We start from the raw sequence: 15,633 nt of genomic DNA, 5'->3' as shown, positions 1-15,633 counted from the left end.
ACAGCTTCCTGCAAGATTTTTTAGGTTCAGAGCGAATGAACCTTGGTTTTGGTTTCCTGCCCTAGCTTATTTCAGAGAGAAAGGGATGTTGGGATAAGGATTACCAGACTATCTCAAAACCAATAAATAGTGGTAAATGCCAGCCATATAGCAAAAGCTCAATAATTAAACTGGTGAATTTTTGTTAACTGAGACAATTAGGAGGTAGTTTACCTTTGCTTAATTAACAATAGGGTGAATTAGGTTGCAAGAAGGAAGGCTTATTCTATTTCAGAGAAAAACATTTAAGAACTTCAGGCATTAATCAAATTAAATACTTAAGTGTCTAATGAGAAAACATTCCCATTTTCCAATTTTTGGATCCCAATTTTGGAATCCAAAATTTCCCAGTATTTGGGAAGATCTAGGCTATCTCCTTTTTCTAAAATCTTTTTTAAAAAAAAACTCAGTTGAATTAATTGAAAGTTAAACTAACTTTTTCCTCAATCCTGATCCCATCCAACTATATAAGAAATCTTATCTAAAATGAATTTCTGCTTAGATTTCCCAAGACTAGGGGTGGTCTCGGTATAATAATGGTCTCTTTGTCTAATGTCAGTCCCTCATTGGAGTGAGCCTACTTCTCATTGTAATAGTCTCTAATTAGTTAACTTTACTTTTTTTCAGGTATATAAACCATGCAACCAGTCACCATGATTATCTTTGACATTGGAGAGTGCTACTGACCTTTTTTTATTACAAAAAAGGTTACCATTACCAATAAAATTTTAATTACTCAGAAATTATATCTGTCAAAATTTTTAAATATCACATTAATATATGCCAGGCATTGTGCTAGACAAGCAAAATTGAATATGTTAATTATTCCTACATTTTTGTTAATGTGGACTGCAAATGATTTACCACATTTATATGGTGACAACTCAAAATCATCCTGAAAAATAAGTGTTATAAATATTATTACTATTGCTTTACAAATAAAGAAACTACTTTGTTAGAATACTTTCCCAGCTGGGAGTTCTTATACTAATGGATTGAAGTCCAAACTACTAGAATCTACCTACTACTTTATTGTCAAACTTAAATACAGATGAATTTAGTAAACAAATTAGCATTCCTATGTTGTATTATATTTTAAATTTATTTTATTAACATTCCACAATTAGGTTTTAGTAAAATTTGGGCAGCCATTGAGTTTTGCCTAGAGTACAAATTTGACACCTCTGAACACCATCTCTCAAGAATCACTTAATTAAGTTTTATGCAGGTGACTTGATTGGGGTATTCTAGCTTCCACTGTAAGGGATGATGAAGGAAAAAATCCACAAAATTCTGAGGAAGGCCCCAGTTGTACAGAACTATAGAGTTCAGTGTGGGGATTATAGTGGTTTATAGTGGAAAACTTAGAAATGAAGAAACTGTAAAAGATGAAAGACACACAGAATGATATTCATTTACTTTTATTTCTTGCTTAAATGACAGCAGATAAGCATGAAGATTCATGAAGTTAACCCAGATGCCAATCTGAAATCATCTTTTAACAAGGCGTAAGAGAGAGGCCTCCATCATATTTGTAATGAGGCATTCTGGATTGTAAGCCCATTTGGAAGATTGTCCCACTTTTCTGGTTTCTAAGGATTAATGAACTCGCAGATAGGCAGGAGGTCTGTGGAGCAGAATGAGCAGAATATTATTTATATTATACTATTTGAATACTCTAAAAGTCTCCAAAGAATTAAAGTCATGAGTTACTCAAAGAATAATAGAAAGGAGCTTAGTGGACACTAATGTTACAATATATTATGTATAAACATATATACAACAATTAAGACTTGTACAGTAGAATGAATGAATGAAAACTATTAAGTACCTACAATGTACATGCATGAAGAAATAGAAAATAGAAAGTTTTTGCTCTCAAGGTACTCATTATAATAATAATAATATATAAAGCAATATAAAGGATGTCATCAGAAAAAAATGTAACTACAAAAAAGAGACGAATCTGTCATGAAATGAGAATAATGAATAACTCATGGTCAGTTTCATTGGTTATCATAAAATGCCAGGATTCATAGAGGCAACCCCACCATGATGGGTGAACTCCAAGTTGAAAATTTATAGTTAGAGTGATATAAGAAGGGCAGTTATATATCACATGTTGAGAGAGCACAGGGCTTGAAATTAGGAAGACTCATTTTCATGAGCTTAAATTCAACCTCAGGCACTAACTGTATGATACTGGACAAATCACTTAAATCTGTTTGCTTCAGTTTCCTCTTGTGTAAAATGAGTTGGAGAAGAAAATGGCAAATCAGTATCTTTGCCAAGACAATCTTAAATGGGTCACAAAGAATCACTTATGACTGAAAAATGATTGAACAAAAAAAAGAGTGATGCAAAATGAGAAAGTATTGATGTTTATAGACAAGGTATCAATATAAATCTCCATCTTTATGCCTTTTGTCTCCCCAGAGCCAAAGTGATGATGGATAGCAATCTAGACTATTGGTGGGATACTCACATCAGTAAGATCACAGGTACACCAGAGAATAGAAGTCTTCCTTGCTTTTATTTTCTGTACCACCCAATTTAGCAGTTTTCTATGTATTTTCTTTTATTCCCCTTAATTATTTCCATGTATATTGCTTCTTCTACTTATCTACAAAGTTCTTTCAGGCAAAAACCATATAGATAGTCAGTCCCCAGTTTGCAAATAGACTGTGCCCAGAAGTTCATATCAGCTATTTAGAATTCAGAATACATTTAGTTAGTCAATAAACATTTATTAAGAACTTTTTGTGTGCCAGACACTGTGATAAGCTCTAAAGACAAAATGCAGTTTCTGCCTCAAGGGATGCAAAGGGAGAGACAACATGCAAGTAACTTTATTTAAATAAGCTGCATACAAGATAAATTGGAGATAATCAAGTAAGGAAAGCACTAGAATTCAAAGAAGTCATGTTTTACATGACTTAACTTTGGAGACCTGCCTGAATTACCTTCAGTACTTCTAAAGTATATTCAGTACTATTTCATCTTTTGTGGAACAGTGGTTCTAAAGGTACAATCTAATTTCCAGCTTAGAGTACCAAAAATACTTTCCTTCAACAGTGGAATCTGAGACTCTTCTCTCCTGTCCCTCTTTTGCTGGCAGTTGTACCAGGATTCTTCCAGCTCCAAGTCACTGGTTTTGGCTTTTATAGCTTGGGTAGTGGTTGTAATTGGGTAAAGGCTTGGCTTAAAATGTGTGTATTTGAGTGTGTGTGTGTGTGTGTGTGTGTGTGTGTGTGTGTGTGTGTATGTGTGTGTGTGGTTTCAAAAGTAAGTTATAGTCACAAATATTTTATAAGAAGATAAAACCCATCCTTCCATCCAACTCCCACCCAATTAAAACTGAGAAGACTTCTGAGCTAACATATCCTTTCCTCTGAGGTCTCCCCAAATTGATCTCCCTTTTTTTCTTTCAGTTGTAACACTTGTGGCTTTTGAATCAAAATTTCTCTTTTTCCCTATCTTACTATTGATAACACATAAACATACAGCTCTTTTGAAATTTCCTAAGGATTTGTTTTTCCCTCTTGATGGTAGTGATGGAGGGAACAAAAAGTAAAGAAAAAGGGGAGTCCCTCCCCTTTTGTTCACTTCTTTATCAGGAAAAGAATCCTGCAGAAACAATAATGAGGATCTTTAAGTTCTGAAATAAGTTATTTACATTTCAGAGAAAAAAATCTGAAATCTGTATTTCAGGTTTTCTCTCATTTTCTCTTAGAAGTCTGAAGGTCTTGAGTAAAGAACTGGATGAATCATCTGCATTTGGAGTGTGAGGAAATGAATGTGAAAATGAGTTGCCAACAAAGTCAGTGATGTGAATATGTGGAATGAATAAAAAAAGGCATATCTTTCGAGCTGGGGAGTTGTAACTCACTTTTCTTTCCTATATCCCTTTTCCTCTATAGTGGTTCTGCCAGTACAAATCCAACTAAAGGACAACCTTAGGGTAAACTGAGAAGCAAGGGTTCAGTAGAATTGCTTATTCAGAAGAATAAGCAAAAGATATGAAGAGGGCCGGTCAATCTCTGTCATTACCAGCTATTTTCCAAGTAAGTATTATATGTAAATTTCCATCTATTTGTCTTCACTACATCTAATATACTGTTGGGCTCAAAATAAATCTTCAAAATACATTTATTTTGCTTAATGACATCCATGCTCCTTCAAGATGCATTTGTTTGTACATTCCTGATTTCTCCCTTGAGTTTTCATTGTACTTACCTGAAGTATATGAGCATTTTCTCAGAGACTCAATGACCTTGATATACTCTGGTCCCAAATATTTTTCATAGGTTCTTTTGTCTGGAACATTTGACAAGCATTCAGTGTTGTCTGTAAACAGGACATCTTTGATTTTGGATTGGAACATCTGGAACATCTGCCATTCTGTTCCATTGGTTCCAAAGAGGTCCTGTATCAAATGGAAATACATATGGGTGAGTGTCCATGGGATTAAACTTATGGGAAATTTCATCTGTTGTCTCTCTTTACCTTGATATAATCTTTTCCCTTCTCATTCCTACCCAGTTAATTTCAGGTCTTCCTTCTTTATTCATAAGTGTGTTGGACTCTCATGTAATGTCTCTTACTTATTATAAATAATAAGTACTAAGTCTTCACCCAGTCAGACTTGCCTGCCTTCAATTTTTCTAATTTTAATAATGCATCAGGGAGGGAGGGAAAAAAAATCGGAACAGAAACGAGTGTCAATATAAAGTAATTATTAAATAAAAATTAAATTAAAAAAATAAAAAAGAGAAATTCAAAAAAAAATTTAATAATGCATCTCTCCATCAGAACTTACCTGTCCTAAATCTCCATCCTGTCTCTGACAGCCAATCCATCTCTTAAATGAATGCTTATCCCACTCAGAGGCATTTTAACAAAGCTCTTCTAGAGACAAAATACCTTATTCCAAAAGGACTGAATGGTAGAATTAGACTGGGACAATATTATGGCAAAGACTTATTTAGTGCAGAGAGGCTTTTTAGATGATCCTTCAATCATCTCCTGTAAACTGCCCCACATAGTTGGAATATACTCCTCCTTTACTTTCTGCCTTATAGAATCCTTCTTCTCTTTTAAGATGTAACTTAGTATTTTCTTTTGCATGAAGCCTTTCCTAATCCTTGACAGTTGGTGTATACCTATCCAAATAACCTTGTTTTTAATGACTTTGTATATATTTGTATTTATTAGCTAGTTATGCTTTATATATTTTATATGTATTTCCTCCTCCCCAATTAAAATGTAAGCTCCTAGACGTCAAGAATTATTTTATTTTTCATATTTGTATCCTCAGTACCTAGCATACTGCCTTACAGTGTTTAACAAGAACTTATTGAAGAATTTATTAATTAATAGGCAGAGTGATAGGTTAAATATTCTGAGGTATAAAAGCTACTCTTGGATTTTTGATGTAAAAAATGTTTCAGAGACATAATTTCTGGATAAATTATGGCTAGCAAATAATTAATAAAAGGACTGTTCATTTGTGGCTCTTGTGAACCAACAATGGGTCATGGCAGCTTCTTGACACTTATATACCCTTAGAAGAATGAGTTTTCCCAAATGACTTGGTTAACAATGAGAACGATGGATAACATAATAATAGGTGAACCTATTTTAATGAGAGGCTAGAAGACCTCAGATTATTTTCTTGTTTTTTCTTCTTTACCAGACCACCTCAACCTAGTATTCTAGACAAAGGATCTACACCTGACCCCCATTCTCAAGCCTGAATAGAACACAATGGGCTTTCCCTTTGAGTGGGATTTGAACTAGATTAAGTAAAAAGTTAATACAGTATCATTATCATTAATGTCTGTTCACACGTTGGCTGAATAACCTGCCAAGTGGCTGATTTCTGCATGAGGAAGTAGAAAGGGGAAAACAATCCTAACTCAATAATTGGTCATTAATATGAAAGAAATAATCATTTTTTCTCAGAATAGTAGTTCTAATAGTTGTTGATTAAGAAAGATTTCAGATTACAAGGGTTTTAGCTTTTCCATGCTAGTAAAGTGTTATCTGCCTATTATTAATTATAATTATAATTAATTATAAATATTAACTATTTGATTAAAAAACAGATCAGAAAGCATAACCACACTTATCACAGCCTCTAGCAAGAAGTTAGACACACTGCCCTCATATATATTGGGGAGGGACCTAATGATTAGAGGGAGACCTTAGGTGAATTTTTCAGTCTTCCAGCTAGCTCAAGAGAGTGATGGAGATTCAATGCCCCTCTGCTCTCTAGTCACAAAGGTAATTTTCTCTTTGTACATATAGAGATCATTGCAATCTTTGTTTTCAGGCTTAAGTAGGGAAAAGTCTATGTCATTGGGATTGTGACCTGTTAACTGATTTCAATCTCATTCATTTATAAAGTGGAAGCTGTAAGAAGTTTGCTCCTGGAAAAATCAGAAAATGAAGGAATGTCACTTTTTTTTTTTTTTTCCTGAAGTAGGGTTATATAACATATACTGTCAGACTCAATTGTATAGATTGGTTTTGCTCAACTGATTTTCTCTCTTTTTTGTTTTTTTGTTACATGGGATGATTTGCTGGGCAGGAAAGGGAGAGGAATATACTAGAAAATGAAGATAATATAATGATATTTTATATATATATATATACATTTATTTATTTATATTTAATTTTTAGAATAGGGGTTGCTGCTGAAGAGAAAGGAAGAACTGCTGAAATAAACATCCTTCCCTGAAACCCATTCCTCTCTATCAACTGTGGCCCTAAGTAACATGAGAGTTCCAGGGCCCTAGACCTCTCAGAAACTGGAATTGGAGACCTTCTCTTGTCTTCCATTTTTGAAGGATCTACCTATTCCACTTGTGGCATAATATACTGCTTTCCATTAATACCTGAAAAGAAAAACTATTCCTCAATTCTTCATCACCTTCATTCCTTCTAAAATTTACTCCCTTCTCTCCACTAATTAGATATCACCTTAGTTCCAGCCCTCATCACCTCCTTCTCACTTGAATTATTGTATTAACCTCAGCATTTCAAGTCTCTCCCCTCTCCAATCCATCCTTAACATAAATGTCAAAATGGTCCCTCAAGCTAGAGACTGGCCATGACACTTTTCTCAAAGACAACTTTGCTTGCTCCATATTGTTTTGACAATAAAATATAAATGCTTTAGCCTGGCATTAAGGCCCTCTACAATTTTATTCCAACCAATGTATCTTTTGATCTTGTTCCGCTGTTTTCCCCTTTAAATATTCTTCATTTTACCCAAATCAGATTCCAGTTTCCCAAACTGAACATTTCATTTTCTTCCTCAGTGCATTACCTTAAGCCACCCCTTATGCTTAGAACATATTTCCTTCTTAACTTTTCCTTTCTGACTCTTTATCTTCATTCAGGGCTCAACTTAGGTATCACCTCTTCTGTGAAGACTTTTCCAAACCCTGGCTAGTACTGAGTCCCTCCACAAAATATCTTTTACTCATTTGTGTACATGTTTTATCTCTTCCCTAAAACAGAATGGAAGCACCTTGAAAGTAAGTGCTAAAATCTTTTTATCTTTAGGAATGAGGACAATGCCTGTCCCACAGAGGGTACCTGATAAATATTTGTTGAATTTAATTGAACCTGAATTTAAGCTCCTAAATGGTTCAGGGAATAGAGTACTGGACCTGGAATCAGGAAGTTCTGATTTCAAATCTGACTTCAGCCACTTACAGGCTGCATCTGGACAAGTAATTTAACCCCTGTTTGCCTCAGTTTCCTAATCTGTAAAATGGGGATAATAATGGTACCTATCAGGGTTGTTACAAAGGTAAAATGGGAAAATATTTGTAAAGTGTTTTGCAAACTTTAAATATATAAATATTATTATATATTATGTTATATATACACATTATATATAAAAATAAATATTATTCTTATTGTTATTGTTGTTGTTGTTGTTGACACCCTAAATTCCACACACCTGTTGGTTCAACAGTATATGGCGAACAAAGGCTGCCTTGTCTGGCCGTGAGACCACAGCGTGATTTGGGACCTGAGCCAGGTGGCAGTCTTTAGCTTCTCTCACAGGCTTCCGTTTCCCGTCTAGGCATAATAGCTCAAAGTCCCCACTCTTTAAGTTTTGGGCCCAGCTTTCTTTGTTCTGGCCTGTAGAGAGAATGGAGTTCATGATTAGCAAAAATCTCAACTCTTGCTCTCTTGAGGAGGGAATCTATAGGGATGGCATGAGTGATAATCAGTATCTATGCATAGGACATATTGGGCCATAGAAGTCCATATATTTGTGCTAGATCTAGGTTACAAGTTATAGATTAAGAGTTACAAGGAAATAACTTCAGAAGCAAACTCCTCCAACTCTCATTAGACAGTGTACCACCAATAAGTCATCTATCTTTCTACTTCTCCATCCTCTATATAAGGTTTGTCATCTCAGTAACTTAGAGTTTATCTAGATCATCAGGAACTATGAACAGAATTACTGCTCTTAATTCTTCTTATTGTTCACCCATTTCTTTTCTTCTGTCTTCTAATATACTACTTCTCTTATCTTTCTTTCCTCTCCCATCATAATCAGTCCCATACAATTGTTCCCACCTGAAGCTCCTCTGCTCTCCTGAGTTAGAATGTGCATGTGCTTGGCTTAACTGCAGAAATTCCTGGTACTTTCGAGAGTGAGGGGACATTAGATATGGTATGAATTGTGTCTGTAGGCCACAGACTCATTGAGCCATGGAAATAGAAGATGGCTGTCTTCAAGTCCCTTCAGGGACCTCATTCAGAAGAGGAATTGTGTAGAATTGTTCTGCTCAGAGGGCACCTTTGGGAACAATGGGTAAATATTGCAGGGAGGTCGATTTGGGCCTTGTAATGGAAGAGCTTCCTATTGATAATTAGAAGATTAGAATAAACTGGAGGTCTGCCAGTATATGCTGAGTGGTGATTCGTTTAAAGGATGTTTGTTCAGATATGGGTGGGATTGGATAATCTCTTAGTCCCTTCCAATGCTGAGATTCTGTGTTTGAGAGGCAAGGTGTTATAGTAGATTGAGGATTAGGTTTGGAGTCCTAAAGACCTGAATTCAAATCCTTTTTGAGATGCTTACTAGCTGTGATTCCAGGCTTAGTCTCTTAGTCTCTCATTTTTAAAACGAAGAGGCTAGAATCAATGTCCTTGAAGGTCTATTTCAGCTTTCAATCTATTATCCCATGATTCTATGTGGGTGAGTGGATAGAGCAGTGATGCTAATGATTGTGCTAAGTCTCACTTTCATGTATGTCTCTAGAGACTACTAGGTGACATAATCTATAAAGTCCTGAACCTGAAGACAGGAAAACCTGTAGCCTTATATATTTGCTAGCTGTTTAACTCTAGGGCAAGTCACTTAACATCTTCCTGCCCAAATTTCCTCATCTATAAAATGAGTAATAATAGAACCTACCTCACAAGGTTGTGAGGATAAAATGAGAGATTTTAAGGCAGTTATCTACATGTCTGGCATATAGGAGGCATTTAATAAGTATTTCCATTTATCTATCTCTTTGCTAGGTTGGAACTGTATGGACAACTTCTGGGCCCAATCACACATCTAATCAGCACAGAAGTTTTACCCTGTTTCTTATCTTAGCTAGTTTACACCTCATAGACAATTTTGTGGTTCATTCCCCGGGGGTTTATGATTTTGATACCAAATCTTGTAATGATATCCAATATCTCAGTTAAGAATTCTCAAGCTCAAGATAGTCACTATTTTCAACCTCTCTGGTAGCTAATTACAAGTATGCACTACCATGCCTGGCTCATTTATGTTTTAACACCCTTCTAGAATACAAGCTGCATAAGAACAGGAAAAATTTCTTATCCAAGCTGCATATGTCATAGAATCATAGTATTAATACTGGAAGTGGTATTAAAGATGATCTAGTCCAACTCATTAATTTTATAAATGAGAAATTAAATAATTTGTTCAAAGTCATATATAAGTATATAAGAAAATAACAGAGCCAGAATTCAAATCCAAATCCTCTGTCTTTGGTTCCTTTTTTCACTGTATCATACTATACTCCTTGGCACCTAGGAAAGTGCTCTGTTTAAAGAAGGTATTTAATAAATGCTTGCCAAATAGAATTTTAGAAGTTTCATGTAAAGACTCATGGAATCACAGAATTTTAGAATTGGTAAATCAACCCACAGTCTAACATGTATCTCAGAGAAATTCTTCCTATCACATATCTGCCACATATAGTTTCTATTGGAAGACCTTCAAGGACAGAGAAACTACCATCTCTCAAGTATACTATTCCACTTTGGGATAGCTCTAATCCTTAGGAACATTTTCCTTATATCAAATCTAGATCTACTTACAATTTTGTTCCTATTGTTCCTAGTTTGGGGTCAAGCAGAGTAAGTCCACACATTTCCTCTTCCACATGAGACCATTAAAGTTCTTGAAGACAATTATGTTTTCCCTGAGTCTCTTCTTCTCCAAGATAAGTATAACCACCTTGAATCAAACCTCATTTGCTATGGACTCGACCATTTTTAAATTACCTCCAATTTATCTTTTCTCTTATTTATACATAGTTTTTTGCATGGTGTCTCCCCCATTATAACATGAACTCCTTAAGATGAAGAACTATGAGTTTGGGGTGTATGTGTATGTGTTTCTATGTCTCCCAGTGCTTAATAAATTGTTTTTTACATATTAAGCATTTGGCTTGGTTTGGCTATCTTGGGTGATCTTTAGGTATTCTCTAGCTGTTTATCAATGTCTTTCTCAAATTGTGGTGTCCAGAAACTTACAAGGTACTTCAGATATAATTTGATAAGGACAGAATACAGAGGAGCTATCACCTTCTTAATCCTGGAAATTATGCTATTCTCAGTGCACCCCAAGAATAAGTTAGATTTTTCAGCTGCCCCATCACACTACTGATTCATATCAGCCTTAAAGTCAACTAAACCTCTAGCTCCCTTTAGAACAGCTATTGTCTCACAATGTCTCCTTTCTCAATACTTTATTTGTAAAATTTACTTTTTGAACTAAAATAATTAGATTTAGCTCAGTACCCTAACTCTTCAAGACCTATTTGTATCTTGACTCTAATCTAAGTATGATAACTATCCTTCTTAGTTTAATCTGTAAATTTGCTGATCTGTAAATAAAATCTATACATTTATTGAACATGTCATCTAGGCCTATTATTGTTTGTTTTTTTCAAGAAAAATGTTGGTGGACCAGCCCTGAAGTCAGGAGGACCTGAGTTCAAATCTGACCTCAGACACTTAAGACTTCCTAGCTGTGTGACCCTGGGCAAGTCACTTAACCCCAATTGCCTTAGCAAAAAAAAAAAAAAAAGAAAGAAAAAGAAAAATGTTGGTGCCTAGAGCCACAAAGATGAAGAGTTCATGAAACTTTCTCATATACTTAACTGACTTTCACAGAGATCAATATATTTTGGATAATATGATTCTAGGGCAGATAAAAGTATAGTCAATGACATACCATCTGTATTTTCCAGGACAGTGCTGTGTTTCACAAAGGCAACATCTCCTTTATTCTCAGCCAGACACCTATAGAAAAAGAAGAGAAGAGAGGGGACGAGAAAGGAGGAGAGGGGAAAAAAGAGAGGAAAGTATACAAGAGGAGAAGACAGGAGAGAAGAGAGGAGAGGATCAGGTGAAAGAAAGAGAGAGAAAATCAGTGTTAGGATGTTATTTTCTTTCCTTAAAGAACAATTCATTTTAGGATCATATACCTTTCATTTAAAGGAACCATTTTGCACATATAATGCTTTTCATCTTCCTAGCAATAATAAAAACAATCCAAGACTGTCACCAAAAACAAAGATGAAAAGGAAAAGTTTCCACTAAGCTTTTTACATTAAAAAAATTTCTAAAATTTTTGCAGTCAGTAACTTTTACTTAAATAAAAATTTGAGGTTTATATTTGGCTTTTATATTGAAATCTTTAAAAAATATATCGAAAATGCATTATTTATGACACATTTCTATACTATTTCATTATATGCATGATTTCATTTGTTATGAATGCTCACCTCCATCACTGTAAAGAGCAATTTAAGCATACTTTTTTTATTTTATGCAACAGGGGGTGATGTTGGAATCTTGGAATCCTTACTAACTGCTAACTAATTAGAGTTGATCTAATCTTATAAGAAGATGTTTTGGACAGAACCTGAAACAAGGTACTAAGTAGAACTAATTAATACAAGGCTTGTGTCCACACCTTTACTCATTGGAGTTCAATGAGTTCACACCTCCCTTAAAGCTCGTTGGACCAGAGAGCACTATGGGAGATGTGGACTCCCTTGAAGTTAGAAAGTGTACTTTGTGAAGCTAGCATACTTGTGGACTCCAATGAGTAAAGGTGTGAACACAAGCCTTGTATTAATTAGTTCTACTTAGTACCTTGTTTCAGGTTCTGGCCAAAATCTTCTTGTAAGATTAGATCAACTCTAATTAGTTAGCAGTTAGTAAGGATTCCAACACTTGTCCATGGTCCTTCTATAATTTCTTCCCAAGGATTCTGTCCAACTATCTGAAGACTTTCCTCTTGATTTCTTAATATTACATGGGGAACTGATAGCATCAGGTCATCAATTGTGTTTCATTCTTGTACTTTGCTGGTCCACTACCTTTTCCATCCATATGTAGCCTGGATATCTTTTATGCCTTTCATCATTCATAATATGCTCTATCTTTTTTTTTCTCCATTACCCTTTGGATAATCTATAGTTTTAATCTCTCAGACATGAGAATTCCATGATTCATAGTCACAGAGCACTTCTGGGAGAACTCTGATACTATAAAATTGTTGGATTTTGTTTCAAGAGGAAATTCTTATGGAAGGGGAAGGGAGTAGACAGGGTTATCAGAAATACTGCACAATTTCCCAAATGAAAGTACAGTCTCTCTCTTTTCCTCTTAAATTTAATTTTTATAAATCAATATATTACTGATATTAACTGAGAGACTAAAGACATATTGTCTGGTTGCTTTATACAATGTGTTAAAGTTTGCAAGAAAAATAGGTAATCTAATTCTTAGATTTTTATCAGAATTCTTGTTCCTGTACAATAGTTTTATGAGGAATGAAATGACATTCTTAGTCCTGTTAAAAATTAATCTGAGACATAATTCTTATTATTTCTTCTGATAAATCTAGGTTTCATTAGGAGCTATTTTTTATCATTCTATCCATTTGAAATATTTATTCAATGACATCTTTACACTACTTTGTGGTAGCCAAAATTCAAAATCTATGACCTCCAAACACAGGGAGATTCTGATTAGTAAAACAAAATCATATTATGTCTTTTATAGGTTTGGTATTCGTTCTGTTTTCATGGCTTCCAATTCTTTAGATTAAGGAATAATATTCTAAAATCAAAGAAGTGGGGATGTTATTCCATGAAACATTGTTCCTTTGTGTGTGGCTATATTTAAGTGCTTAATTTTTATTTCTTCTCATGCTCTCTTTAGTCTGTATTTTCTTTGTCTCAGTCTCTCTGTGTCTATCTCTCAATGAATTTTGCTCTTTCCATTTCTATTCCCACCTCTATTTCTTAACTGACCATCACAATGACTGAAGTTATTTTCATTATTTATTCTATTAATTGTAATAAGGACACATCATTTTTTGTTGAAAGAATACTTTCTGTTCTTAATTTAAAAGATTGGTTGCTAAAATGTTTAATATTTCTCTCTCAAAAACAACACTGAATATGTTTGTTTATTTCTTATATGGGGGCTTTAATGGATTTTTCCTGGGAGTTAATGGACTTCAATTGGGAGGCAGTACAGTAAAACATGGTAGATAGACCATTAGACATGCAATTAGAAAGACATGATTCAAATTTGTCTTCAACACTTGTTAGCTAGTTGTATAACCCTAGGTATGCCATTTACTCCTTCTTAACCTCAGTTTCCTGATCTGTAAAATCAAAGAGTTGAACCATGTGCCTTCCAATTTTTCTTCTAGCTTTAAATCTGTGATCCTATAATTTAAAAAAAAATCCCATCCCTTTTGGAAGAAAGACAAAAAACATCTTTTCAAAGCTACTTCTGTCTTCACAGGTTAAGAAGCAAGCACTGATTTCTCTACATTGTGATATAGGCTTCTTGAAATTGGAATAATGACAATAAAAAACAGAAACTGCTGCTATGGTGATGGTGAAGGAAATGGGATTTGATTTATTAGAGGTAGTGGAGCACAGAGGTAGGATAGTGTGAATTTGGGAAAAGTCAATTGAATTCTCAGTGCTGTAAATCAGGGGTTTCAAATGGATCCTTGCAGGTAACATATTAACTTTAAAAATCACAAGTTGATATTATCTGTGATTTATTATTTTTAATTTATTAAACATTTCCCAATTACATTTATAACAGATTCTACTTGCATATAGTTGCATACTTCAAGTTTGACACCTTTTCTCTAGACAACTCTTTGACACTAAAAGTATTGACCTGTATTGACAGAAAAGACTTTTCTTTTCTTTTCTGTCAAAAAGACTTTCCTCATCTAAAAGTTCCCTATTCTCATGAAACCACAAAACTGGGCCTTAAGGAGAGATTAAGAACCAGTAGTCTAGATCATATAGAATATATGACTCTAGAAGATATATGAGTCTATATAACATAGAATGGAGGAAACATCCCTTTTCTTCAGGTAACTATTATTCCTTTATTAGAAGAAAGGTATAACTATCTATTTATTGACCTGGCAAAAGATCAAGAAAGGAAATAAATAACTTTTTATCTGAACACTAATTTTTTCTGTCACACTTACCTGAAAGCCCCTGTGTAGCCATAATATTTTTCTTTGCTATTAGCAGCACATTTGTTCAAATCCCCTCTCCCTGGACTCCCAACACATAAGGCACAGAGGCTAGAATTAACATCAGCACCAGGAGCACAGGATTCACTGAAGTATTTATCTGTAAAGAGCAAAGATAGTCATTACCAGAATTAATATAGAAGTCCTGTCCTTTACAAGAGCAAAGGGGGTGATCAGAGCATTCCTCAGTGGCTTTGATGAGTTTCCCCAACTGATCTTGTTAAATTATAAGGACATGAGCCTTATTTTAGAAGCAACTGAGGGACCATTCTCCAGGGAGTGTTGGTATGCCTACTAAGGAATGGATAGGTTTTGAAGGAGCTATCCTTAGTACTGATCTCCACCCCCTTGTCCCACCCCCACACACCTACACACATATTCTGAGAATACAGACAAGGAAGGAACAGAACAGACCTTAATTTTGGGAATGGGAGAGACTGTGTTCAGTTTCTTTATTCCAAAGCTCCAAGCAATTAATGACAATTTGGATCCATCTCCCACCCTGCCTTTATGCTAGCTATCCCCCAAACCTAGAATGTTCTCCTACCTTTCTCCAAATTCCTAATTTCCATTACTTTCTTCAAACCTCAGATCGGATCCTTTCTTCAGGAAATCTTCCCTCAGTTTCTCCCACTCTCACCCTCACCCCTGTTTATATCTTCCTCAGAGACTAAATGACCCAGGCAGCATTATCCTGGAATCTAATTTGCTAGCCAGAGAAAACA

General features: G+C 34.8%; 1 protein-coding gene across 2 annotated transcripts in view; it reads right to left on the bottom strand.

The window, feature by feature from the left end:
• Positions 1-1,444: 1,444 nt before the first annotated feature.
• Positions 1,445-15,633, bottom strand: part of TF (transferrin) — a 48,779-nt gene continuing 34,590 nt past the window's right edge. For both annotated transcript variants that reach the window (XM_051985572.1, XM_051985573.1), the window contains 5 exons: positions 14,861-15,008; positions 11,555-11,622; positions 8,015-8,199; positions 4,276-4,465; positions 1,445-1,666 (listed from right to left, as the gene is read on the bottom strand). In XM_051985572.1, coding sequence (XP_051841532.1) covers positions 1,632-1,666; positions 4,276-4,465; positions 8,015-8,199; positions 11,555-11,622; positions 14,861-15,008 — 626 coding nt within the window. In that variant the 3' untranslated portion in view covers positions 1,445-1,631. The remainder of the gene's footprint in view (positions 1,667-4,275; positions 4,466-8,014; positions 8,200-11,554; positions 11,623-14,860; positions 15,009-15,633) is intronic.

Source organism: Antechinus flavipes, chromosome 3 (genome assembly GCF_016432865.1).
Source record: "Antechinus flavipes isolate AdamAnt ecotype Samford, QLD, Australia chromosome 3, AdamAnt_v2, whole genome shotgun sequence".
NCBI lineage: Eukaryota > Metazoa > Chordata > Mammalia > Dasyuromorphia > Dasyuridae > Antechinus > Antechinus flavipes.
Note: the sequence above shows the minus strand (reverse complement) of the source record. Positions and strands in the feature narration are given on the sequence as shown.